The sequence below is a fragment of the Microtus oregoni genome, unplaced genomic scaffold (genome assembly GCF_018167655.1).
Source record: "Microtus oregoni isolate MIOR12 unplaced genomic scaffold, Mior012 000105F_ref0000443, whole genome shotgun sequence".
In the NCBI taxonomy this organism is placed as follows: Eukaryota; Metazoa; Chordata; class Mammalia; order Rodentia; family Cricetidae; genus Microtus; species Microtus oregoni.
This window is the reverse complement of record NW_024544720.1, coordinates 2,910,743-2,937,973: the sequence shown is the minus strand read 5'-3', so window position 1 is coordinate 2,937,973 and position 27,231 is coordinate 2,910,743. Positions and strand designations below refer to the sequence as shown.

At 38.8% G+C, this 27,231-nt stretch overlaps 1 protein-coding gene across 2 annotated transcripts in view; it reads left to right on the top strand.

The window, feature by feature from the left end:
- The first annotated feature begins 459 nt into the window (after nucleotides 1-459).
- LOC121443343 (rho-associated protein kinase 1-like) overlaps nucleotides 460-27,231 on the top strand; it is a 129,092-nt gene continuing 102,320 nt past the window's right edge. For both annotated transcript variants that reach the window (XM_041645072.1, XM_041645071.1), the window contains exon 1: nucleotides 460-1,413. In XM_041645072.1, the coding sequence (XP_041501006.1) occupies nucleotides 1,321-1,413 (93 nt within the window). In that variant the 5' untranslated portion in view covers nucleotides 460-1,320. The remainder of the gene's footprint in view (nucleotides 1,414-27,231) is intronic.

Below are 27,231 nucleotides of genomic sequence, written 5' to 3'. Positions count from 1 at the left end.
ACAAGGCTTGGGAACGCAGAGTGCCTGGTGATTTTTCCCAGTAAATCGTAAACAGACTCAGCGTGGTGGGGCTCAAGGAGAGCTGACCAGAGTGCTCTGGAAAATCCAAGCTCCGCTGGTGCTGAAATAACTCTCTTGTACCTACGGGACTAAAAGCATCCTCCTACCCAGTCAAAAGTATCTATCTCAGTGATAACAAGCGCCTTTTTTTCTTGTCAGAATTTTCCCGACCTAAGGCTAAGCAAGGCCCAGAGGAAGCAAAGATGGGGCGCCTGCCAGCACCCCGACCAGAAGCAGGGAAAGGTCCACCCCCGTCCGGACCTCCACGGCAGCCCCGCCCCGCCCGGCCAGCCCCGCCCTCACAAGCGCCTACGCGCGTGCGCGCGCGGGACCCGGCCCGTTCCCCTTCCGAACGCCCGCGCCGCGCATGCGCACGGCGCACCGGCGGTCTCCGTTTGTTTGAACAGGAAGGCGGACATATTAGTCGGTTTCAGCGCTCCTCGCCCCACCCCCCAGGCATTCGCCTCCGCGACTCGCCCTTTTCCCAGCCCGACCGCAGCCCCTCCCAGGAGCTCCCGCATCAGCAACCGCCCGGACCCCACTGTCGTCTTCCTCGCCCGGAGTCGTCTTCGGGCCGCCGACCTCGCCCTGCCCCGCCGGACACAGCGGTAGCAAGCCCAGCAGCGACCGGTTAGAAATGGGAGCGTGAGCCTGGTCTGCGGGGGTCAGGTCTTGGCCGAGGCTCCTCGGCGCGTCAGGCCGGGCCGACAGGAACCAGGGATGCGGGGCTAGACCGCCTCCAGCGCCTTCGAGCGGAGCGGGGCCGGCCCGGGGCCCAGGCGGCGCGGCGGCGGCGGCGGCGGCGGCGGCAGCTGGCGCAGCTCCTCACCCGCCCTTCGCTTTCGCCTTTCCTCTTCGCCCTCCCTGGCTGCCCCGAGGGAGTCTCCACCCTGCTGCGCTCCCTCTTCCCGCCGCTGCCCTTCTCTGGACTGGGCCCCGCCATGGCGAAGGCTGCCGGGGCCCGCTAGGCTGAGGCGCCTCGCCGGAGCGACCCGGCGGCAGGCGACGGCGCTGTCGGCTGTCGCGAGGGGCTGCCGGGTGGGATGCGACTTTGGGCATCGGAGCGGCTGCGGGTCGCTGTCACCCCCAGCCTGGGGTCTGGAGAGCCGAAGTCCCCTCAGTGAGGGAGAAGAGGGGGAACCGGGCACACCTGGTGACCCCGAGGTTCCGACTCTTCTGCCCCGCGGCTGCAAACCCCCCGCGGAGGAAGTTGGTTGAACTTGTTTTCCGCTGCGAAGGTATTGTACAAGTAGCAGCATCATGTCGACTGGGGACAGTTTTGAGACTCGGTTTGAAAAAATCGACAACCTCCTGCGGGATCCCAAATCGGAAGTGAATTCAGATTGTTTGCTGGTGAGTGCCGCTGTTTTCTCTGGGTTGCCTTGGGTTCCTCTTGTTTGCTGTCTGGTTAACTGCAACTAGTCTCAGGTGTGCATAGTCATCTTGGGAAGATGCCAGATTTCTCTTTGGAAGAATTTCGAAGTACTAGTAAACTTCATAATTCAAGCCTCTTTTTTAGCTATTTCACTGGTTCTCAGCTAGCTACTCTGAATTTAGGCTTTTGATTCCGCTTGTCAGTCTCTCAAAATTCTTAGAAACTGCTATTGCAGGTCGTTTCAGAACGTTAACACGTCAAAGTTTATAGTGTATAGTTTGGTGAATACGATTTTAGTTAGCATTAATCTTCCAGATTAATTTGACGATAGTATTGAAAAATTTACTTGCTATGTACAGAATTAGTTCCTAGGGATTTGGAATTTAGACTTGGAAATGATAATGGAGAATTGATACCGAGAAAGTGATTTTTAAGATAAAATTTTAGGTGTCTTGAGGCTAAAGAAACTTTGCTGAACGTTAAATGCAAACACCTAAGATTTTAGGCCAGACAAGGTTGATGGCTTTTGAAATATTGTTAGTAAATATATCTCACATATATTAATAACTCTTTTTGATGGTAGTGAACTTACTATTACCATTTAAAAAATGTTTTAAAGTTCGTAGGTCACAAAAAGTCAAAATCCAACCTAAAAATTGACAAGTCGTTGATAGCAAATACAATTATTTGTAAATAATTGACATTTGAGCACTGCCAATACAGTTACCAACAGAATTTTCCCGATTACTACTAGAAATTATATTTTACTACTCTTTCAGTTCAAACAAAATGACTATCTCTAAAATCATGTTTTAGTGACTATATGGACATGGGAGTCTCAGAGAATTATCTTTGTATACTCATAGTTTGGATATTTAAGAATAATAGAATAATACCATTCAGAGAGATGACATTTTAAAATCTCACATTGAATGAGGAAATTTTGTAGGTTAAAAATGTGTATTTTAGTTATCCAAAACATTTCTGTACAGTTTTAACTGAGTAAGGTTTCTCACCAAAGCTTTCAGAATTGCCCTAAGCATACTTGACTAAAATGAGAGGGTGTGGGTAATGTGTTTGGAGTGTTTCACCCACATTATAGATTCTCTTTCATACTGAGAAACAAGGTTGATGCATAAGAAATTTGAATTTTTTATTGAATGATAAAAGTAATTAGAATACTTATCTAATGTATTCCACATTTTATATGTCTTTAAATATTTACTGAAATTGTGTCCTAGGTTTTATTATTGTTATTGTTAGTGGTCCTGCCATTTTGAACCCAGCACATGCTAGATAAGCACTCCACCATTGAGGTGTTCCCCCTGTTATGAAGTAGATTATAAGGAGAGTTTAGGAGCTTGTTTGTATTTTTATTGCTTGTTTTCTCTTTTGTTACAGCATCATTTGGTAGGTACCTGATAGAGTTGTGGAGCGTACAAGGAGATAAATACATGTTATATGGACTCTTGAGAGTTGAATCCACTTAGGAAAACATTTTAATATACACAGAAACAAAGAAAAACAGTTTACAGATTGAGAAAACAACTGGTTAATTCCAAATGACTATTTAGTGTCCTTCAGTCATCTGTCTGTATCATGAAAACTGAAGGTTGCTGTGAGTTCAGAGTGCCAACGTGTGCTTTCTGATGAATAGGCTACCGATTTGAGGACAGCACAGAAGATGGGCGCATCCATGGCTGCTGTGGCATGTCTAGAGAAACAAGATAGAGTTGCAGGATAGTGGGGTTAGATTTGTCAGATTGGAGTGCACTTACGGCTGTCGGAAGATTAATCTAGGCAAGACCCGGGATAAAGTGAGATCGGAGCATTTTAAGAGTGCTGTGATAGTCTACTGACAGTTGGAATCCCAAGCTAGGATATGAAAATGAGGAAGGAAGAATTGATAGAACTTAATTGATAGTTTAAGAGGAGAAGGGAGAACAAGAGAGGCATTTAGTCAAATGACTCCAAAAACGTTGAGTCTGGGTTACAATGAAAATGGTGAAGATAATCAGGTTTTGAAATCGCTTAAGAAAAATAGCTTTCAGATGTATTTTAAATGTGCTGAATTTGACAGGATAGTGAGATGAGAGAGAAGAAAGGGTCTGTAGACTATTGGAGATGTGGAGTTAAACTTATAATAAAGGATAGTAATTTGGGAATCATTTACATAAAGTCGAAACTGATATAACGAAAAGGAATAACCTAGAGAGAGATCTAAGGGTGAAAGATAAAGGTTGAATAAAAAGGAAGAGTCAAAGAAGCAAGCACTCTAGGTCCTCTGCGTTAAGGTAGCCAAGTAGCTTTAGGAGTACAGACTTTAAAGAAACGTTTGGAGAATTAATATTAAATGGACAGATTTGATTACTTTCTGTTGTAATCTTACAATCTTGATCTTTTTAAAATTCCATTATCGAAGGTGACTTGAAATTTTATTATCAGGTCACCCTGAACTTTAAAGATGGGGATTTTGTTTGGAAGCAGAAATCCTCTTTCCAGTTTTATAGTGTCTAGCATGAATTTTCTTTGTACAATATTTTGTGTTTATCATTGGGCATTCATTCATTGATTCGCTCATTCATTCACTTACTCTACTATTCGCAGTGACTTACGTCACTACATTTTTCAATGCATTTGTAACTGCTTTGTATGGAATTTGGACCTGTTTTAGATGGGAGGTTTAACACTCCTTTTTCCTTGGTTGCTTCTCTAGCTTTGAATGTATGTGAGCTGTGTACATATAGGTACTGTTAGATACTAGAAGAAGGGTGTCACCTCCTGGAGCTGGAGTTACTGGTGGCTGTGAGTCACCTGTTTGAGAACTGTGAACTGAACTGGTGTCTTCTGTAAGAGCAACAAGAGCTTTTAACTGCTCTCCAGCCTCTGTCTAGATCATTTTAATCCTTGGTGACTTGTCATTCTAGTCTTTTAGCATCTCTTTAAATAGGTTGTGGGATTGTTTGCTTCTGGATCCAGTTTTCAGTAATGAAAGCTCTCAAACCTTTTGGTTTCACAACAGTTTGCTAGCAAATGTCTTTAAATCTAATTTTATCCAGAAAACACTTATTTGGGACAGTAATAATGTTATCATTTATACAATAATACCTTGAAGAAATACTGGTAAGTGGCTGTCCAACCTTTTCTTCAAGAACATGACTTTCTTTTTGTTTCCTTCTAACTGGTGAAGTGTAAGATGGGTGGGTAAAGGGGAAGGGCGATTTATGTTATTTACAACATTCTTTCACTGTTGTGTCCCTTAGTACATATTTGTTACAAATTTTTTCTCATTAGTCAATTTTTTTTTTCAGAATGTGGAAAGCAATTGTAAAAATATAGTATGCTGGTTTTCATTTTTCTTATGTAAAATTCTCCTTTTTTGTATTTTTAACTAGTGCTTTCCCCATCTTTTCATTTTAGATTTATTTTTCTTCTCTTTGCCTTATTCTTTTCTTGAATGTGATGCATAATGCATTCCAAACTTGAAGCATCAATTCCTTAGCACTCTTTTCATTATCTGTAAATCTTTTTATATACATATTTATTAATATTGTGTGTGTGTGTATCTCTGTGTTTGTACTTGTCATGTAGATGTCAGAAGACAACTTTGTGTAGTTAGTTCTTTTTGGCCACCTTTATGCGTGTGCTGGGGGAGTGACTCAGGTTGCCAGGTTTGTGCTTTAAGCATCTTTATTGACTGAGCCATCTAGTTTGCTCTTTATTCTTTTATTTACTCCAAATTTTAAATATTCAACTGGCTTTTAGACCTCTTCGCTTAGACATATTATCACCTAGATTTCTATATTCTAAAATAAATTATTTGTGTTGTTAATATCACTACTATCTCTGCCACTAAACTGGACATTTTGTTGTCAAGTTTTTGGCAATACTATTCCATGCATTTGAGTTTTTACAAAAGACTTAGAGTAGAATTTGAGGGTCTAGATTGCTGCATAATCTCCATCCTCTTACCAGTTAGGTTAATCACATTTGAGAATATGCTACCGTTGGTGGAATGAAAAGACTTGAGATAATTCTTTGCACCTCATACTGACTCTGTGTGCCAACTGATTGTCAAAGCTATGTGCCTACTGTTGTTCATAGATAGCTGTGTGCCTATTAGTACTAATGATTTCAAGTTTATGGGTTTAATTATTAGTAGTAGTACATATGATTGGTTTGGAGCAAACCTTTTTCCTTAGCCTGTTGTTAATCTCTGTTCTATTTCTATGAGAATATACCATGACCAAGGCAACTTTTATAAAAGAAAGTATTTAATTGGGGCCTTGCTTACAGTTTCAGAGCCCATTATCATGGTGGGGAGCATAGAAGCAGGCTATGTCCTGATCTTCAAGCAGAGAGAGACACACACATACACTGGGCCTGGCATGGACTTTGAGAAGTCAAAGCCCACCCCAGTGACACACCTTCTCTAACAAGGCTACACCTCCTAACCCTTCACAAATAACGCCACTCCCAGTGACCAAGCATTCAAATATCTGAGCTTATGGGGATCATTCTTATTCAAACCACCACAGGATCTAACTTTGATGTAGCCGCAAGCAATGAAATTCTTACTTCAGCCTTGCAAACATGCATAGTTTATACTAGACTGTTCTGATGATTGTTAGTTTACTGCAAGGACATTAAAAACAAACTGGTTTTCTATTTCATTTAAACACTTAGTAAATGTTTCTGTAGCGCTAAATGTGAATTCAAATCTAGGCCTTGTCAAGTGTGAGTTGGAGGGTTTTTTTGTTTCTTTGGGATAGGATTTCTCTGTATATCCCTGACTGTCCTGGAGGGTTTTAGGTGAGTTATTTTAAGCCTGGAAAGCTCATTTCAAGATTTAAACTTAAAGAAAATTGTTATGAAAATTAAATATTACAAATTATGATATGTATAGTGGTCAGTAACCTGTTACTTGGTAGCTGTTACTGTCATTTTGTAGTATTTCTGGTACATTGTTTTCCTTAAGTGCAGAGTAATTTACAATCTAGATATGTATTGTTGAAACATCCAAACCAAATGTAACTGAAAATGTAGATATTAGATGCATTTAACTAGGAGAAGGGTTTTTGGAGATTGTTTACTCAGTTATGTTTTATTTTGTAGTTATGGGTTTTAATTCCGGGAACTTGCACATGCGTGAAAATGCTTTACCTCTGAGTTACATCTCCAGCCCCTTAGTCAGGATTTATAATATACTTGCGGTGATTGGAATAGGAATGTCCCCCTTAGGCTCATCATATGTTTGAATGCCTGGTCATTTGGGAATAGTGCTATTTGACAGGGATTAGGAGGCATGGCCTTGTTTGAGGAAATGTGTCACTGAGGGTAGGCTTTGAGGTTTCAAAAAGCCCACTTCAAACCCATAGACTCTCTTCCTGCTGCCTTTGGATCCAGATGTAGAACTCTGGGCTACCATTCCTGCCTGCCTTCTGCCATGCTCCTCACCATGAGGATAATGGACTTAAACCTTTGGAACAGTTAAATGCTTTCTTTTATATGAGTTGTATTGGTCATGGTCTCTTCACAGCAACAGAATACTGACTGTCTTAGTTAAGATTTTTATTACTGTGAAGAGACACCATGACCACAACAACTCTTAAGGAAAACATTTAATTGCGACTGGCTTACAATTCAGAGATTCAGTCCATTATCATCACAGCAGGAAGCATGGTGGCAGGAATGGCAGGCATGGTGTTGAAGTAGCTGAGAGTTCTACATCTTGATCTGCAGGCAGCTAGAAGTGAACTGTCTCCCTGAGTATGGCTTGAATATATATAGAATTGATAGAAGGATAGAATTGACTTCTGCTAGTTGTCCTCTGACCTCCAGATGTGGTATGTGCTCCTGCCCACAAACTGTCTTAGTCACTGTTCTCTTGTAGTGAAGAGATACCATGACCATAGCAACTCTTATAAGAGAAAGCATTTAATTGGGCTTGTTTACAGTTTCAGAGGTCTAGTGAATCTTCCTGGCAGGAAGCATGGTGGCAGGCATGGCAGGCATGGTATTGGGATGTAGTTGAGAGCCCCACCCTGATCTGCAGGTAGAGAGAGAAAGAGACTGGGTCTGGCATGGGCTCTTGAAACCTCAAAACCCATTCCAAGTGACACTTCTTCCAGCTAGACCACACCTCTTAATCCTTTTCAAGTGGTGCCATTCCCTGAAAACTAACCATTCAAATATATGAGCCTATGGGGGCCATCCTTATTCAAATGACCACATATACACATACAAAATAAGTAGTTGTACATATTTTAAAAAGATGAACATCTGGGTAATGCTGAGTACATCATAGGAAATGGTAATTTTTAAAAACATGTTATTGACATGATATAGTGAAAAGAACACTGGACTGAACATTCAAAGCATTTTCATAGTTTTTTGTTACTTACTAAGTCTTGTAACGAATTAAATTTTTGTCAGTTTCTTTTTTGTAGAATGATGAAGAGTTGGGTCAAATAGTTATTGATGTCCTCTGTATCTGTATAGTCTATGAGTCATTACAGTTTTTAAATTATCCTTGGGATGGAAGAGATATCTTAGCAGTTTCAAGAGCACATGTTGCTCTTGCAAAGGACCCAGCTACTAGCATTCAAATTGTGGTTCATAACCATCTGTAACTCTAGTTCCAAGAGATTTGACACCTTCTTCTGACCTCTTGAGGGCACCAGTTACATATCTAGTACATATACATACATGCAGGTAAAACAGTTGTACACGTAAAATAAATCTGAAAAATTGAAAATTTATTATTGGTTTATTAGTTTGGAAATAAAGTTTGCACAGTTCAGTGGTATTGGGGTAGACATACAACTATAAGAACTACCTTTGGGTCATGCTGATTTTGGAAGTAGGTCTTAAACTGACTTTAATTGTTAGACTTGGCACTTGGTTTTATGTTTTATAACTTATTTTTTTATAACTCTATGGTACTGATTCTCAACCTTTCTAATGCTATGATCCTATACTACAGTTCTCATGCTGTGGTGACCCCCAGCCATAAAATTATTTTCGTTGCTACTTAATAACTGAAAGTTTGCTATTGTTGTGAGTCATAAATGTAAATATCTGTGTTTTTTGATGTTCTTAGGCAACACCTATGAAAGGGTCATTTGATGTCCTGCTCCCCAAAGGGGTTGTGATCCACATGTTAAGAACTGTGGATCTAAGGGTTTGTGCTTTTTGAACAGAAATTATAATCAAGATAATTGCTTTTATATCCACTATAATAATATGTGTAGCTCTGAGTGGTGGTACAAATTTGTAATCTTAGCACTTAGGATGTAGAAGTAGTCCAAAGTCATCTTCAGCTACATTGTGAGTTTAAGGGCAGCCTGACCTACAGGAGATCCTATCTCAAGATAAAAAATAAAAACAGATAAAACATCCTCCCCATGTGTGAGTGGGTAAAATATGTATATATATTTTATTTTTGTAAAACATAGCTCTTTTCTGTTTGGGATTATGAAATACAAAGTGTACTTTTCTTGTAATTGCTGAGTGATTAGCAGGAGACTAGGTACTCAGATTAAAGTCTGATATTGTAGAGAGCCAAGAGGTTATCTTTACTTGGGTCATAATTTAAAAGGTTGGCTAACTTCCAGTAATACTTCCTCTATTAAACTGAAACAATGGGTCATGTTAACATCTTTTTCTCTTTGCTGTCATTCAGTCATACTCAGTGTTGGAACTAAAAGGCAATGGGGACACTATAGTGAGGTAAAAGCAAATAGGGGTCCTGCTTTTATGGAATTCATAATTGTAGGGAAAAGATTAACTAAATGTCACATTAAAATAGTTGAAAGGGAGGTAAGGTATGTAAGATCCATGCTTTTACTTTAAGGTTTGGTATATATATTTTAAGACTTGTGATAAAGCTTTCTTGAGTGTTGTCTTAGGGCTTCTATTGCTGTGAAGAGTTACCATGACCACAGCAATTTTTATAAAGGAAAACATTTAATTGAGGTGGCAACTTAGAGATCAGAGGCTCAGTCCATTATCATGGGGAGCATAGTGGCATGCAGATAGACAGGTGCTGGCTACATCTTGATCAGAAGGCAACAGGAAGTGGACTGTGACACTGGATGGGATCTAGCATAGGAAACCTCAAAACCCACCCCCACAGTGACATACTTCTTCCAACAAGACCATGTCTACTCCAACAAAGCTACACTTCCTAGTACTGCCACTCCCTATGAGTTTATGGGGGCCAGTTACATTCAAACTACCACATTCCACACTCTGTCCCCCATAAGCTTTTAAACAATATAACGCAAAATGCATTTAGTTCAACTTCAAAAGTCCCCATAGTCTATCACAGTCTCAACAACGTTTAAAAGTTCAAAGTCTTTTCTGAGACTCATGGCAATCTCTTAACTGTAATCGCCTGTAAAATCAAAGAGCAGATCACATACTTCCAACATGTAGTGACACAAGATATTCATTACCATTCCAGAACATAGGGAAGGAAGCACAGTGAAGAAACAACCAATACAAGACCGAAAACCAGCTGGACAAACTCCAAACTCAGCATCTCCATGTCTAATGTCAGAATACTCTTCAGATCTCCAACGCCATTCAGCTTTGTTGCCTGCAACACACTTGTTTCTTTCTCGTGGGCTGGTTCCACTCCCTGTTAGTGGCCGTCTTTGGCAGGTATCCTACGATATTCTGGCATCTCGAACATTTTGAGAAGGCTTCACCTTCACAGCTTCTCACAGTGGGCTCTTTACTAGGTAGGCCTCCTTTCAGATACACCCCTGACACATGCTTAGCCTCAGTGGCTTTCCTTAGTCTTGGGGAGCAAATTTCATCTGTCCTTAACTCTAAAGCCAGAACTTTGTGGCTGACGCTGCCAAATTCTGCTGCATGCTGGGACTGGAACATTGTTCAGTTACATCTTCACCAGCTTTCTGTTTTTGATTGTTACCTTTACTGCCTAAGCCTGACTGTTCTTTTTTTTTTCCTATTTATTTATTTGTTTATTTTATACTAAACACACACACACACACACACACACACACACACACACACAATATTCTGTCTGTATGTATGCCTGCAGGTCAGAAGAGGGCATCAGACCTCATTACAGATGGTTGTGAGCCACCATGTGGTTGCTGGGAATTGAACTCAGGACCTCTGAGCCATCTCTCCAGCCCAGCCTGACTGTTCTTGAATTTGATCTGTAGACCAGTCTGGTCTCAATCTCAGAGATCTGCCCAGTCTCTGCTTTCTGAGAGCTGGGGTTAAAAATGTGCGCCACTACACCCAGATCTAAGCTTTCTTTAATTTGTTTTCACAGGTTGGAGACTTAGTTGGGTAGTGTCTTGCCCTGAGGTCACTACTCCCCTTCATTCCTTTTCTTAACTTGTTTATCTCCTTGTACAGAGGATTTAGCTCTATGCCACTTTCTAGTGCCCTTTCCCCCCTCAAATATTTTTCCTTGCTCAGCTTGCTTCTTTTCATTATATATCTTCATTAGACTTACCACTAATATCTACATGACAGAGTCCATACTAGGCTGTTTTGAGATTTCTTCCAACGAAATTAATCCAAAACTCTTCACTTTAGCCTCAGACAGATACTTAAGACAAGGGCAGAGGGCAGCTACTTCCTATACCAAAATATCACAGGAAATATTTCTAGACAGCATACTTAAATTCTTCTCTGAAACCTCTTGAGGTAGCCATCCACAATTCATCAAACCACACTTACCACCACTGTCTTCCATACTCCTACTAGTATGGCCCATTAAGCTTTAAGTATGACCCATCAAACATGCTTTCCTAACCCAAAGTACCAAAGTCCTTATTACTCCACACAGTAACATGGTCCAGCATATCACAACAATATCCAGTTCCTGGTATCAACTGCTGCCTTAGTTAGGGTTTCTATTGTTGTGAAGAGACACCGTGACCACGGCAACAATTATAAGGGAAAACTTTTAGTTAAGGTGATGGCTTACAGTTCAGAGGTTTCAATTCATATCATGGTGGGAAGCATGGCATCATGCAGGCAGACATGGCACTGGTTAATCTTGATCAGAAGGCAACGGGTGATCTGGGATAATGGGTGTGGCTTGAGCATATGCAGTATCTCAAAGCCCATTCCTACAGTGACAATAGGTCATACCTATTGCAACAAAGCCACACCAAAATAGTGCCACTCCCTATGAGTTTATATGGCCAATTACATCCAAACTTCTAAAAGTGTATAATTTTCATATACGAGTCTGTGGTTTTTTTTTAAATCAGATTCACCTGAGGAACTTGCTTAAAAATAGATTCTGGGCTTTTCCCTAGGCAAACAAAAATCAGAATATTTGGGGATGATTTCTAGAATTTTTCATGATATGTTAGGTTCTTAGATGCACTCAAGCTGCATCTAAGTTCTGGTGAGGGGGAGGAATACTATATTTGAGTTTAGTTTGGTAATTTTATAATGAAAAATTTCAAACATATAGAAGATAATGTAGCTCTGTTGCCCAGTATTTGCATTTCTCAGAATTTTATGTTTCACTGTCCATCATTCACCCTTTTCTTCCTATAATATGTTAAATTCTATGTACTATTCCCCGCCCCCCCGTGTGTGTGTGTGTGTGTGTGTGTGTGTGTGTGTGTGTGTGTTGGTATTTTAAGACAGACAGGGTTTCTCTGTGTAGTCTTAACTGTCCCACTTTGTAGACCAGGCTGGCCTCGAACTCAAGAGAGCTGCCTGCCTCTGCCTCCCCAGTGAAAATAAAAAAAGGATATTCTCTTATAACCACAGTGACTGTTATATCTAACACAGACACTCTTTGTTATCATTAATTTCCAGTTTATATTTATAGTTCTCTGCGTATCTTAACTAGCTCCCCCCCCCCCCCCACACACACACACAGGGTTTCCCTGTGTAACAACCTTGGCTTTCCTGGAACTCCCTCTGTAGACAATGCTGGCCATGAATTTACAGAGATTCGCCTACCTTTGCCTCTCAAGTACTGGGATTAAAGGTGTGCACAACCACGCCCCCAACTTGTTTTTTTTTTTAATCCAATTACTTTATTAAAATCTGAGTCTTTGTAAATTGAACAGTCCCACATTACATGTTACTACTGATTTTGTTTTGTTTGGTCTTTTGGGTCTTTTAAATGATTGAGTAGTGGTGGTTTAACTGTGTTGGACTTTTTAGTAAATATTTCCGTAGATGTGACTGTTTTCTTTTGCATCACAGCAAGAAGCATATTATGTATATTTTTAGTATTCCTTCACGTTTATTAGCTAATTCTGTTGAGAGAAGGACTTGTCATTACCTATGGCTGTTTACTTTGAAATACAGTTCATGATACGAAGGGTGAATTCTCCAACTTTTAATTGCTACTGTGCTGAAGAAGTTATTTTTTGAGCCTTACCATGATAGGCTTGGCAGAAACAGACTTAGAAAGGTCTAGATAATGTTCAAGGAAACTTTTTAGTGAGGTGACAGTGCAGTAGTACTCTTGACTACCTGCCACTGTTTTAGGGACTAAAGGGATGAAGGAAGAGAGAAATGGGGGTCGGAAGCTCCATGGAAAAGGACCCATATGTTCTAAGTAGAAACAATCATTTTGTTACAGTATTTGGCAGTAAAGGAGCCCACGCGATTTTTCCTAACTGCCTTCTAAGCCCTACAGTCAGTTTCTGTGGTTTTTCATTGCCCGAAAAACTACTAGGAGTGCATTTTTCCCTCTCCAATGTGAATTACAGGGATAAAACTCAGGTTGCCAGGTTTTTTGGTGAGCATCTTTCCCTGATGAGGTGTCCATCTGACTGGGCAGTTTGATCTATTTTTGACTGATGGGAGGCTCTTCATGTTCTTATGTTTGTATGTGATCCTAATTATTTTTGACAGAGCATTTATTTTTGTCATAAGATGCTGAGGCTCATCTTGCACGTTTCTTTGTCCCATGCTTGAAAATTAGTTATTATTCCAAGAAAATTTCCTTTTGATGATGTTTTGAATTCTCATTGCTACTGGCCTGCAGTTGTTCTTGTCCTTATTTGGTCAGTAGAGCTTTAATTTTTGTTTTAATTTTTGAATTTTAACCAGCTTACTATTATTTAGACTATTTCAATACAAGTTATTTTCAGTATTTAGAAATTTGATCTTTTCTTCCCTGCTTTCCCTCTCTTTCCCTCAGTTCAAGTTACAGTTGAGAAATTCTCATTAGTATATAACATTTTTATCCTTTTTTTTCCTGTGGTTTTTGCCCCCCCCTTTTTTTTTTTTTAAAAAAAAAGACATTTCTCTATGTGTTCTGAAACTAGCTCTGTAGACCAGCCTGGCAAAGAGATCTGCCTGTCTCTGCCTCCTGAGTGCTGGGATTAAAGGCGTGTGTCATCACCGCCTGGATTTCCTTTCTTAATTTTGCTTTAATTTTATCAGTTTTATTTATTTTTATTTTATTTTATTTTTTTGAGATAGGACTTCTCTGGGTAGCAGCCCTAGCTGTCCTGGAACTAGCTCTTGTAGACCATGCTGGCCTCAAACTCACAGAGATCCTCCTGCCTCTGCCTCCTGAGTGCTGGGATTAAAGGCGTGCGCCACCACCACCTGGTGCAACTTTATTTTAGACTTATTTTTATTTTATCTGTTTGTTTTGCTTGCATGTATGACTGCAGTGTGTGTATGCATGGTACTCATGGAGGCCAGAGGTTGCTGGATTCCGTGGAACTAGAATTATAGATGGTTATGAGCCACCTTGTGTGTACTAAGAATCGAACCTGGGTCTTTTGGAAGAGCAACCAGTGATCTTAACTTCTGAACTATCTCCCTAGCCCCCTATTTCATGCTTTAAAATAGTACTCTAGTAATTCTTTTTGTAAATTCAGACAAATACACATGTACTACATGTATGTATAAGTTTATATTCATATTTTTACCCTTTTCTGGCAAAGAAAAATCGCTTATATCAAACTGGAATGCATTTTTCATTCTTTTTTGTAGCCGCATAGTATCCTATTTTATGGATGTTATGGTAGTTTGAATGTAAATTGCTCCAGTAATCTCATAGGGAGTGGCACTAAAAGGAGGTGTGACTTTGTTGAAGTGGGTATGGCCTTGTTGGAGGAAGTGTTTCACTGTGGGGGCGGGCTTTGAGGTTTCCTGTACTCAAGATACTGCTCAGTTGAGTTCCTGTGGCCTGCACGACGTCGGGCTTCTTAACTACTTCTCCAGCACCACACCTGCCTGCATGCTGCCATGCTCCCTGTCATGATGATAATGAACTGAACCTCTGAAACTGTGAGCCCCCCAGTTAAGCATTTTCCATTATAAGAGTTGCCATGGTCATGGCATCTCTTCACAGCAAGAGAAACCCTAGCTAAGACATGTTAATATTGTTTCTTCAGTCTCATATCAGTGGATAGTGTATTAAGTTTTTGCTATTAGTAATATTGTATATAAGTTTTGCCATTGTCATACATACATATATATGTATACATACTTGTGTTTACATACATATATACTTGAGCTTTTAGAAGTTTACTGAAGAGAAACCCGTTACTGACAGAGCTATTAGTTGATCACTTGTCCATTGACAATTTGGATCATTTATTCATTGCTATATTAAATATTACATTTCAGGATAGACTAACAGCTCCCAAATTGCCCAACAGTTAGAGAATTACAGAATATTAAAACTCTTATTTGGAATACAGAGTGTTTGACTTCCAACTTCAAATTCCCTGTGGAACAATAACAAACCATTCTTTCATTTATATGCATAAAATACATTACCTTTTCTTTTCTGCTTGTGCTATAAATTTAGTATTGGTTACCTATAACGTAACCTCAAACTTGTTAACAGTGGAAGGCTTAAACAAGAATGGATGCTGCTGGAATAATGCCACTTCCTTTCCGTCTTCACCCTCAGAAGATTTCTTCTGCATGTTAAGAGCATGAGGAATGGTTTAATCTCATAATCCAGAGTGTCTTTAAAAGTTTAGAAGTGAGATTGCAGGAGTCTGTTTTCTAGGAATGATGCTATTCCCATAGTAAGAAGTGAAAGTATCTATTGTCCTGACAGTAGCATATTTAACCTTACAAATTTAGTAGGTGAGAAGTAGTATCTTACTATAATTTTCTTTTACAAGTAAAGTTAAACATATAATATATTAGACATATGTATATTTTACTTATATATGTATATGTTTTGCTTGCATGTATACATGTGTATTGCTTGCATGTCTGGTATCCTCAAATTAGAAGAGGTTGGAGTCTCTAAAATTGGGGTTAGAGATAACTGGGAATGACCATGTGGGTGCTGAGACTGAACCAGGGTCCTCAGCAAATCCTCTTAACTGCTGAGCCATTTCTCTAGATCCATCTTTTCATATTATATGGTCCATATTTTTATGAACTCTAAAATTTTTTACTATTTTTGTCTAGCTTTACAACTTTCTGCTTATTAAGGGCTCTTCATATATATTAAAATCTTATTCCTTTTCTGTAGTAAAAGACCAATAATATTTGCAGTTTATTATGTGCTCGATTTTGTTTATTTTACTTGATAATTTAAAAAAATAATGTTTGAATCACCTGTCTCTTGTTTCAGAATTTTGAGTCATAATCCCCCAATCTGTGTTATACATTTCTTCCATATTCTTCCATCTGTTTTGATTTTTACATTTAGATCTCTGATCTCTTTTTAATCATTTTGAGATATATAAAATTTCAGTTTTACCCAAATAGCTGTTTGTCCTGACAGTAGCATATTTAACCTTACAAATTTAGTAGGTGAGAAGTAGTATCTTACTATAATTTTCTTTTACAAGTAAAGTTAAACATATACATATAATATATTAGACATGCGTATATTTTACTTATACCACAAGCCTTTTATAAAATGCCCATCATGGTTCACAATAACACTTTCTCCATAGGTTGCATTCCACACATATTTGGGATTATTTCAAAACTGCAACAATATAGTAAGGATTATTTCTAAACTGTAGCAATATAGAACTGGATTGTGTTGATTATTAAGGCTGTGTGGCTGTGCTTTTTGTATTATTTAATAGGAACTTTAAAATTTTTATTTTTTAATAAGAGCCTCAGTAGGCCAGTCTGGCCCTGAACTTGCTATTTGAACTTCTGATCCTCCTGCTTCTGCCTCCTAAGAGTTGTGATTACAGGCCTGGGCTATCACTCCTAGCTGTTAGGGCTGTTCTAACCATTGGTATTTGAAATTTTACTAAGCATTATAATATCTTGTTGTCTCATTTCTGAGATGGAGTGATGATACCTACTTTACACTGTTATCATGAGGATGACCTAAGCAGAACTGTCTTGACAAATACTTGCTGGCCTAGGGAATTCATACTGTTATTTCCAAGACTGTAGGTATTATATAGTCAAAAATTGATTAAGAATCCAAAGCCTTGAATTTTAGTTTTTCCTTTAAATTGTAAATTGAAAAACTGCAATATCTTCTATCTTTGAGCCTTGGAATTTTTTAAGACTATAATAAAAAGTTCACTAATTCTAATCATTTCCATTTAACTTCGATAGACATAAGTTTATTTAAATTGTCAACTGTTGAGATTTAAGTGTGAAACTGAGCGGTGGTGGTGCATGCCTTTAGTCTCAGCATTTGGGAGGCAGAGGCAGGCGAATATTTTGAGAGTTAAAGATACAGACTAGCCTACAGTGTGAATTTCAGAACAGCCAGGGCTATTACACAGAGAAGTCCTGTCTTGAAAAATAAAATAAAATAAAGATTTAAATGTGAAAATGCATAGCCCATGTTTTTAAATCTTTGGTCCTCACCTGGTGGCGTTTTTTTTTTTTTTAAAGTTTTTAAAGTCTTACAACATTTGAGCATGGGGCTTAGTTGGAAAATCTAGGGCAATAGAACAGTCTCAGCTCTGCTTTTGGTCAGTTCTTTGTGTCCTGATTGCTGCTGGCTTAACCAGATTAAGCCATTGCTACTGTTCTGTTCTCCTGAGAAATGTATCCTTAATATTTGCCTGTAGGCAAGTCTGTGGGGCATTTTCTTGATTAATGATTGATGGGGAGGGCACATCCAATTGTGATGATGCCACTTCTGGACAGATGATCGTGGCTTGTATTAAAAAATGGGATGAACAAGCTATGAGAAACAAGCCACTGGCTATGAGGAACTGAGTCAATATAAAGCTTTCCTTCAGAAAGTTGCTTCTTTCAGTTATTTTATCAAGCTGTGAGAAGAGTAACTATGACTACTACTTCACCACCCTGAACACAGCCCGTGAGGGTCAGGCCTGGTTAGTGTCTAGACTGGAGAAAAGTAATTACACCAGCCTTGTGAAAACGTTTCAGATACAGGAATTTTAAGTCGTCACCACTTCTGTGATAGAAAAAATAAAATGTTTTCCCAGTTTTTATCACTCACCTGCTTTAGTTGTTTTCTATTCCTGTGATAAATACCATGACCAAAAGCAGCTTGAGGAGGGAAAGGTTTGGCTTACACACCCTGATCACAGTTCATCACCAAGGGAAGCCAAGGCAGGATCTCAAGTAGAGCAAGAACCTAAAGGCAGGAACTAAAGCAGTCTCATAAAGAAATACTGCTTACTGGCTTGATCCTCATGGCTTGTATATCCTGCTTTTTTGTATACAACCCAGTACTTATCTGTCCAGGAGTGGCACCACCGTGGGATTTGCCCCCTCCCCCATCAATCATTAGTCAAGAAAATATCCTACAGACTTGCCTACAGCCAAATCTTATAGATGTATTTCTCAGTTGAGGTTCCATTTTTTTTTCAAATGACTCTAGCTTGTATCAACTGACAAAAACAAACAAAAAACTATACTCATAGTTGTATAGTGTATAAGAGAATGAGTCTGGAATAGGATTGGTTCTGAATCCAAGGTTAGCCGCTTATTAACTTTGTGATTTTGGACAAACTTCTTAGGAGTTTTAAGATTCAAGTGTATCATCTTCAAGTAAGAGTAAGTATAGTTTTTTTCTTAGTACTGCTAGAAATGTTAGAAAGGATAATGCCTAGAAGTTCCTGGTAATGAGTCAATATTAGCAATTATTGTCATTATTCATGTTGTTATTTATCTTCATTATTTTGTCCTTGTGGAAAAGAACTTGGACTGGTCAAATGAATTATTAATCTACCTCCCCTTTGCACAGTTCAGCTTTTTATTTAGTTGTGTGATCTTGGATAAATATCTAATTATTTGAGCCTGAAAATATGCATAGTTCATAAACTTGAGGATCATGGTAATATTTCATAGGTTTTAATTATGCAGATGGAATGAACATGTGTCAATAGTTACTTTTATCTGGTCTCTATAGACAGAGACTAGGCTGACTTGGAACTCTTTATCAACCTTTTTCTGCTTCCCAAATGCTGGAATTAAGGGGTTGTGCCATCACACTGACTGGTAATTTAAAATGTTCCTTGATATAATCTTTGCTTTCTGTTCCTGTTTCCTCCATCGAAGTCCAAATTTTAACTCAACCTTGTTGGACTAACAGGCTAATCTAGCAGTTTGCCAGTCATGATCAATACAATATTTTTTTTCTTTATCTCAATCCTCCCTCTTTGCTTCGTCTTCATTTCCACCATTCCCCAGAATACACTGCTCTTCAGGCTTTCTATAGTATTTCATCTTGTTTTTACCATTCTACTCACATATTTCCAAGACCTATTATTTTCTTGCCTTGAGTTCTTTCATCAGTTCTTTCATTTTTATATTTTCAGCATCCATCATAACTGTATTAGACTTTTGTTTTAAGCTCTCACCATATCATACCTTTTGTGTAGTTCAGAACTCATTTTTATAGCTGTCATGTATGTGTCTGTTTTGTGTGCTAGTTTTACCTTTAATGAGAATTTCAAATCTTAGCTGAATCCTGAATATTAATTCTATTAATATTTGTGCGTTGTAAATAACTATCCTGTACATGCCTCACTCTTTCATTTTCCTCTGAATTAATTTGTAGATGGTGAAACCCAACTTAAATTTTTGCATACAAAATGAATTATAGATTCAAAGAAAACTAATCTGATTAAACGTGAAGATTCAGTAGCTCTGTCTCTTCTCTCACTTTATATTGACTTCATTCTTTCTCTTCAGACAGGGTTTAATCACGTAGGAAAATACTGCTGCCCAGAGACCAGAGCATCACATCTAAACAGCTTTAACTTTGGTCACTAACTTCAAACCATTGACTATCAAGTCTAGATCTCAGAAAGAAAACAACAATCAATTGATTATACTTAGTTGGGTGCCCACTTAACTAGCTGAGGGTCCCTGAGGATTACAGGAATGGCCAAACAGGGTTAGGAAAATGACAGAGTGCAGCAAGGTAGATGATACCGATTCCTAGATGTTGGCTAAGTAACTTAAACTCTCCTACACTGCAGTTTTTCCAGTCTATAAAATGGAGTTAAGAAGAATATTTCATAGTATAGTAATATTTTATTTGTATTTTAATAAACAAAGCTTAGCTGAAGACCAGAAGGTAAAACTAAGCCACTAGAGGCCAGGTAGTGGTGTCTCATACCTTTAATCCCAGTACTAGGAAGTCACACACCTTTAATCCCAGCACTAGAAAAATTATAAAGCAGGATGAGACAGGAACTCATTCTCTTTTTTCAGTCTGAAGATTTTATAAAGGTACAACCACACCAGTTAGCAATAGAGGCTGGGCAGTGGATTCATGCCTTTAATCCCAGGTCTATAGAGGAATATAAGGCGGGACTCGCTCTTTTTTTTTTTTTCAGCCTGAAGATTTCATAGAGGTAAGAGCTCTCTAGGGACTTGGCTGCTTTGCTTTTCTGATCTTCAAGTTGAACTCCAATATCTGTCTCTGGGTTTTTATTAATTGTGCTACATTTGACATCCATTGTGGGGTTTGAATCCATGACCCTACAATTAAGAGTCATGCTCTACTGACTGACTTTAGCACAGGGCCAGGTGTGTGGGTGGGAGAAGGTACGAGAGCTGCTAGTGGTCCTGGGGAGGCTTGAGGTAGATCATGTGATGGAGGAGTTACTTTCATTGGTTAATAAAGAAACTGCCTTGGCCCATTTGATAGGCCAGCCCTTAGGTGGGTGGAGTAGACACAGCAGAATGCTGGGAGGAAGTGAGGCAATTGCCGTGCCTCTCCTCTCTGGGTCAGACGCAATGAAGCTCTAGCCCAAGATGGACGTAGGCTAGAATCTTACCGGTAAGCCAAACCTCGTGGTGCTACACAGATTACTAGATATGGGTTAAAGCAAGATATGAGAATTAGCCAGTAAGAGGCTAGAGCTAATGGACCAGGCAGTGTTTAAAAGAATACAGTTTCCGTGTTATTATTTTGGGGCATAAGCTAACCAAGTGGCCGCGAGCAGGGCAGCAGGAACGCAGCCCGCCTCTTCTTTCTACAATTATGGAAGGGAAGTGGTTACTGTGTTTGCTACTGGTCCTTGGAACTGCAGCTGTTCCGGCTCATGATGGACAGGATGATGGCATGGTTGATATTGAAGATGATATTGATGATGTTACTGATGAAGTAGAAGATTTGAAATTGAAATCAAATACCACCACTCCTCCATCTCCAAAGGTCACTTACAAAGCTCCAGTTCTAACAGGGGAGGTTTATTTTGCTGACTCCTTTGCAAGTTGATCTCTGTCAGATTGCATTTTCTCTTAAGCCAAAAAAGATGACACTGATGATGAAATTGCCAAATATGATGAAACGTGGGAGGTAGATGAAATGAAGGACACAAAGCTTCCAGGTGATAAAGGACTTATACTGATGTCTTGGGTCATCATGCCATCTCTGCAAAACTGAACAAGCTTGTTCACTACGAGGTTAATTTTCAGAATAGAATAGAGTGTGGTGGAGCCTATATGAAGCTGCTTTCCAAGACCTCAGAATGCAACTTGGATCAATCCCATGACAAGACTCCCTAAGCTATTATGATTGATCCAGATAAATGTGGAGAGGACTACAAAGTGCACTTCATCTTTTTTACAAAACCTCCAAAACAGGTGTTTATGAAGAAAATCACACTAAGAGGACTGATGTAGAGCTTCAGAACTATTTCACTGACAAGAAAATATATCTTTACACATTAATCTTGAACCCAGACAATAGTTTTGAAATATTAGTTGACCAGTCTATTGTGAACAGTGGAAATCTGCTAAGTGAAATGACTTCTGCTATAAACACTTCACGTGAAATTGAGGTCCCAGAAGATTGGAAGCCTGAGATTGGGATGAAAGATCCATAATACCAGATCCAGATGCTGTCAAGCCAGATGACTGGGATGAAGATTCCCCTGCTAAGATTCCAGATGAAGAGGCCACAAAGCCTGAAGGCTGGTTAGATGATGAACATGAGTATATCCCAGAACCCCTATGCAGACAAACCAGAGGATTGGGATGAGGATATGGATAGAGAATGGGAGGCTCCTCAGATTGCCAACCCTAAATGTCAGTCAGCCCTTGGGTGTGGTGTCTGGCAACCCCACTTATAAGGGCAAATGGAAGCCTCCCATAATTGGCAATCCTAACTACCAGGGAGTCTGGAAATCAAGGAGAGAGTAGGTGGAATCAAGGAGACACCATGTAGTTGCCAAAGGAGAAAGATGCCAGAACATTACCAGAAAGCCACAGCCTTGTGGTAATAGATTAGGTTAATAGAACTGGGTTAATTTAAGATGTAAGAGCTAGCTAGGAATATGCCTTAGCCATTGGCCAGTGTTGTAATTTATTATAGTTTCTGTGAGATTATTTGGATCTGGGCGACCAGGAAATGAAAGCACAGTCTCTGTTTACATCATAGGTTGTGTTGAGAATGATATGAGATAAACTTTGACATTTTCATAGCTCTGTTTGAAACCTCACAAAAACAGTGGAGTAACCTGGTAAATAGTTGGCTTTTGGCCTCTTTTACCAACATGTCAAATTTACCTGGCCCAATTTGCAAAAGGTTTTTACCTGTGGCAGTTTATGTTGCTGTTTCAGGTTACTAAAGGGCCTTCTGACAGTACCCTACTCAGATGCATCTCCCATATTACCTACGGCCTTAAATAGAAGTAATTAACCTCATGAATCTCTTGGACTTTTAGATTATTATCTTAGTGAAAACAATGGACTTGTTTTATAATGGCATCATTCAACTCATTTACTTCCGCTCTCTTCATCTTGACTCTGTAACTGTTGAAATCTAGTGAGCTAAAAGGCTAAGGTCCTAGCATAAACACTTTTTACCTACCATTGGGAGTGTTTTGATTGCAAAGGTTTGAAAATTCAACTTTTTTATTGTATAAACAATAAAAAATATGACTTGAATAAGTCATAGGTAGATTTCATTTTCAGTTAAAGCCTTTGATTCAGAACTCAGATGATGTGACTGGCTACTAGTTTTTCAAATCTGCTTTTTTGGTTTTTGTCTCCTTTCATGGGTAGACAGCTTCTTGGGATTGCAAGATGATTGATTGTAATTGCTTCCAAATTGCTAAAATTCTTCTCTTTTGGTTAGAATTTCTGACTGATCAGACCAGCTCAGATCATGTGCCAGTATGTAAAACAGCGGTCAGAATACTAGCTAATGAGCTTAGGCCTGCTCATTTTCAGCACTTAAGAGTGAACCAGCTTACACCATGCCATTTTACAGTTGGATGAGGGAAGGGTGGAAATTGGAGTTCATGTAACCAAGAAAAAGAATTTTCATGCTAGACAATCCCATATACCTTCCAAAGACCATCATTAAGGGAACTCAAGTAGTGATTATCTGTTTTTTTTATATTTTTGGAAATTAATTTTTAAAAGCTTAATTATTAAAATTTCTGACATTAGAAAAGGTATTTCTAATTAGTTCTAAGGACTGAATTGAAAACCAACTGGGATCTTTAATGCTGCTTTGTGTGCTTTGTGTTCTTTTGGATGACATGGGTGAAGGATTTCCAAGTGCTTGTTCATTGATCAACTGCCTCAGAACCAAATACGTTTAACAAGTGAGAACTAGCATTGACAGAGGTGGTGTAGTGGAATTTGTGTTCTTAGGTGATTTTATGTACGGATTGCTAGATATTATGCCTCCTGCATCTCTTGGAAAACTGCTGGTAGGAAATCAAAGTAAATCAAAGTAGGAATAAATAGAAGAAAGTCTTGCCTCCCATTTAAGATGCTCTTTTTAAAAGAGAAAAGCACTATACTATGTTGGAGAGGATTAACTTTTTCTGTTGGCAGAAATGACAGACTTGTTTTATTTTTGCTTGTTAGATCTATTTTTGTTTTGTTTTGTTTGAGAATCAAAGTTGATACAGAATCCAGGAAAAGGAGATAGATCTGACTTATTTTGTATGTGTATGCTCATGCATATGGTTAAATGTATAGGGGAGTCAGGACAGTTTGACAGGAATCAGTTGTCTCCTACCATGTGAATTCCAGGGATCCAACTCAAATATCAAAGTCTTGTTGGCAAGCACATTTTTTTGAAGGGGGGGGGAGATAGGGAATCATTTTATATCAAATCTGAATAAAATGATCCTTTCATTATTACATTTCTTTAATTCTTGTTATTTTGTCTACCATAAGAAAAGGACTTGTTTTCTTTATTACATTTGTGTATTCATTGACTCATTGATTTTTGTGTCTGGAATTGTTTAATGTGAAAAGGTTATACAAGAATAGTTTACTATATGTAAGAACAAATACTTTCACAAAATCAAGAGATTAGATTATGTTTTTTCTTTAATGAAAGTGTACTTAGACTATTTAAGACCTTGGTTTCTGAGCTACTATATTTTGTGATACTGATGCTGTTCAGGAAAGCCCATGTAAACAGGTATTTGATTGTATTGTTTATAGATGTGTCGAGTGTTCTTGGAGCATTGTAAGTTATATTATTTTGTGTTGTTCCTGTCGTTCCCGACCCTTGCAATGTTTCTGAACTTCAAATGAAAGTTCACAAACTAGTAATGCTCATTTTTATAAGGTTTGTCACACTTATTTAATCTTTACAATGGTTTTATGGATTAAGTGAAACATATTATTGCCACATTATGAATACAATTACACCTCAGAAAAGGTTGAGCTACCTAACAGCATATATATAGCTAGCAAGTGGCAGTCTTGCTGATGTTTAGTATGTAGTCCAGCAGGAAGAATGTAACTATTTAATGTGCCTCAAAGATAAGTAATTCCTGTGGGGAGTAGGAAAGAATACTTGGCACACAGAATGCAATAAATGAATTTTTGAATAAAATAGGCATCTAAAATTTTGAGTGGCAGGGGGAGATAAGAAGTCATAGGGAAAAGACCTTAGCAAATATTTATTGACAGGGTTGTGGAAATAAGTCCTGTGATACTTTATCTAAGAAACAGTAATCACAAACGTGACCACACGAGGGACTGGGGAGATGGGTCAGTGGTAACAGCAAAGCCTGATGACCTGAGTTTGATCCCTAAAGTTCATGGTGGTGAGATCTGACTCCCATACATTGTCCTCTGAGCCCCACAGATACACCATGCTGTGCACACACTAATGAGTAAGAAATAAAATTTTAAAGCATTGAAATAATTTGATGAGGAGTAAAAGTGATATCTGTCTGAACCCGCAGTATATTATGAGGTTAAGATAGTTGCCTACTGAGAACTGAGCTGGCTGTGGAAATAGCAGGAGAGAATTGAGTGGAAGAAAGGCAATGATCAGGCCTGAACATTTTAGAGAAACAAATAGCTGTCACGTCTGTGTAATGACCTTGAAAAACCCTTGTACCTAGAATGTGTGTCATCTCCATTGTGTTGACTCAGTGCAGAGCAGCCACGCGGGGAAATTTGTGTTCCTTGAGGTTCTCCTTTACTAGATGTCCTTTACTAGAGCTTTAATAAAGTTATTTTGCAAATAGAAAAGTTTCAAGGAGATAAAGCTTTTGGTGTGGATACAGCCATTGTCATTTAAGGAAGTTGTGGTATTGGCAAAAAGAATTGGAACAATGTACTGCGGTACTCAACTACTCAGTTTGTGTCCTGGATTTCCAAATGGTTGACATTAGGCCGCTACTGCTGTAACTTAGATGTGGGAACAAGCAAAGATTTTAATGTAGAGGTTTGTAACTATTTGATAATCTATAAGGGTTAATTTTGCTGCTCGTAAAACTTGTCTTCTGGAGTGTAGGCTTAGGTCATCTGCCATCACTAGCTTTTGACCATTCTGTGGATGAATTTTCTGTTACATTGAGTGATGATTTTCCTTGCTATGGTTTGTTGACATCATTTGCTTCTCTCACATTGGCTATGTGTGAATCATGACTGTTATTACTGAAGGTATTCATTATGGATCCTGAAAAATCAAATTTAGGATGATCCTGGCTTCCTAGTAAGATGGCATGATGAATACCAGCATGGTTAGTATTCCAGTTTATCCTGAGGAAGACAAATAAACTTTTAAACACCCAGATACACACACACACACACACACACACACACAAACCACCTACTTAAACATGGATTTGTGGTGTCTGTAAAGTAAGTTTAAGTAAGCTATAAAGCATGAAGCTGGTGTTGTGAAGAAGAATAATGGTGAAGAGTTATGGGGTGATGATTAATAACACCATCATGCATACCATGCAATATTAAATAATAGTAACACATCACCAAGTTTTGGTAAAATAAAATAGGGAGTACCTTAGTTTTCTTTTATTGCTATGACAAAACACTATGACCAATAGCAACTTGGAAAAAGGAAAGGATTTTTTTCAGCTTGTAGTTTATAGTTCGTCATTGAGGGAAGTCAGAACAGGAATGAAAGCAGGAACTAGGCCATAGTGGAACTCTGCTTATTGGCTTGCTCTTTAGTCTCATGTTTAGATAGATACATTTCTTAGCGCACCCTCCGTGGACCACCTGCCCATGTGTGGCACTGCCCACAATGTACTGGGCCTTCCCACATTAATAATCAAGAACATGCCCTACAGACTTGCCTACAGGGCAGACTGATGGATCCATTTTCTCAGTTGAGGCTCCTTTTTCCAGATAATGCTAGCTACTGTCTATCTGACAAAAAACTAAGCACAGGGGACGATTATGGGAAAAGTTAACATTGTTTTATTTGATAAAGAGTTTACTGTCCTACACTGAACAGTTATCAGGGTCTTGGAATAGGACAAAAGATTCACCACAAAGAGGGAACTTGCTGGGGGTGGGGTGGGAGTGGGCATTATGCAAGTATAAGGAAAAGATGTATATTTGAGGAAGCGATATTGGTCCTAAGACAAAATTGAACATTTATTTGTTGCAGTTAACAGCTAAGTATGTGGTTATATGTAGGCTTGTTTGTATGAACCTATCAACTAGAAACACCTATGTTGACTAGATATTGGAAACTTTTATATGTGACTATGAGCTTGACTGCCTTGTCTGTGTGTGTGTTTGAGACTGGGTCTCTCTATCTAGTCATGACTATCCAAGACCGTCTTCAAACACATAGAAGAAGTCTTTCTTCTGCCCACTGAGTTGCTGGGATTAAAGGTGTGTACCACCATGTATACCATGCCCAGCTTTAACTGCTTTTCATACTTAATTGGGATGACATTACTAAGTATTATTTATCTCTATTGTGTAGAGCATTTTAGAAGAGCCAAGTGAGTAAGCCAGCATAAATGTTTGATACTATAGAATTATTTTTGAATAAAATGATCCATTCAAAGTACAGAGTGGAACAGGAATTTCAAGAGATGCCATTTGTCACAGTTTGACATAGAGCTGGGAATTTTCACAGTAATGTGGAAAGACTATTAAAATATATTATTTCTAGCTACATGATGTTCTTG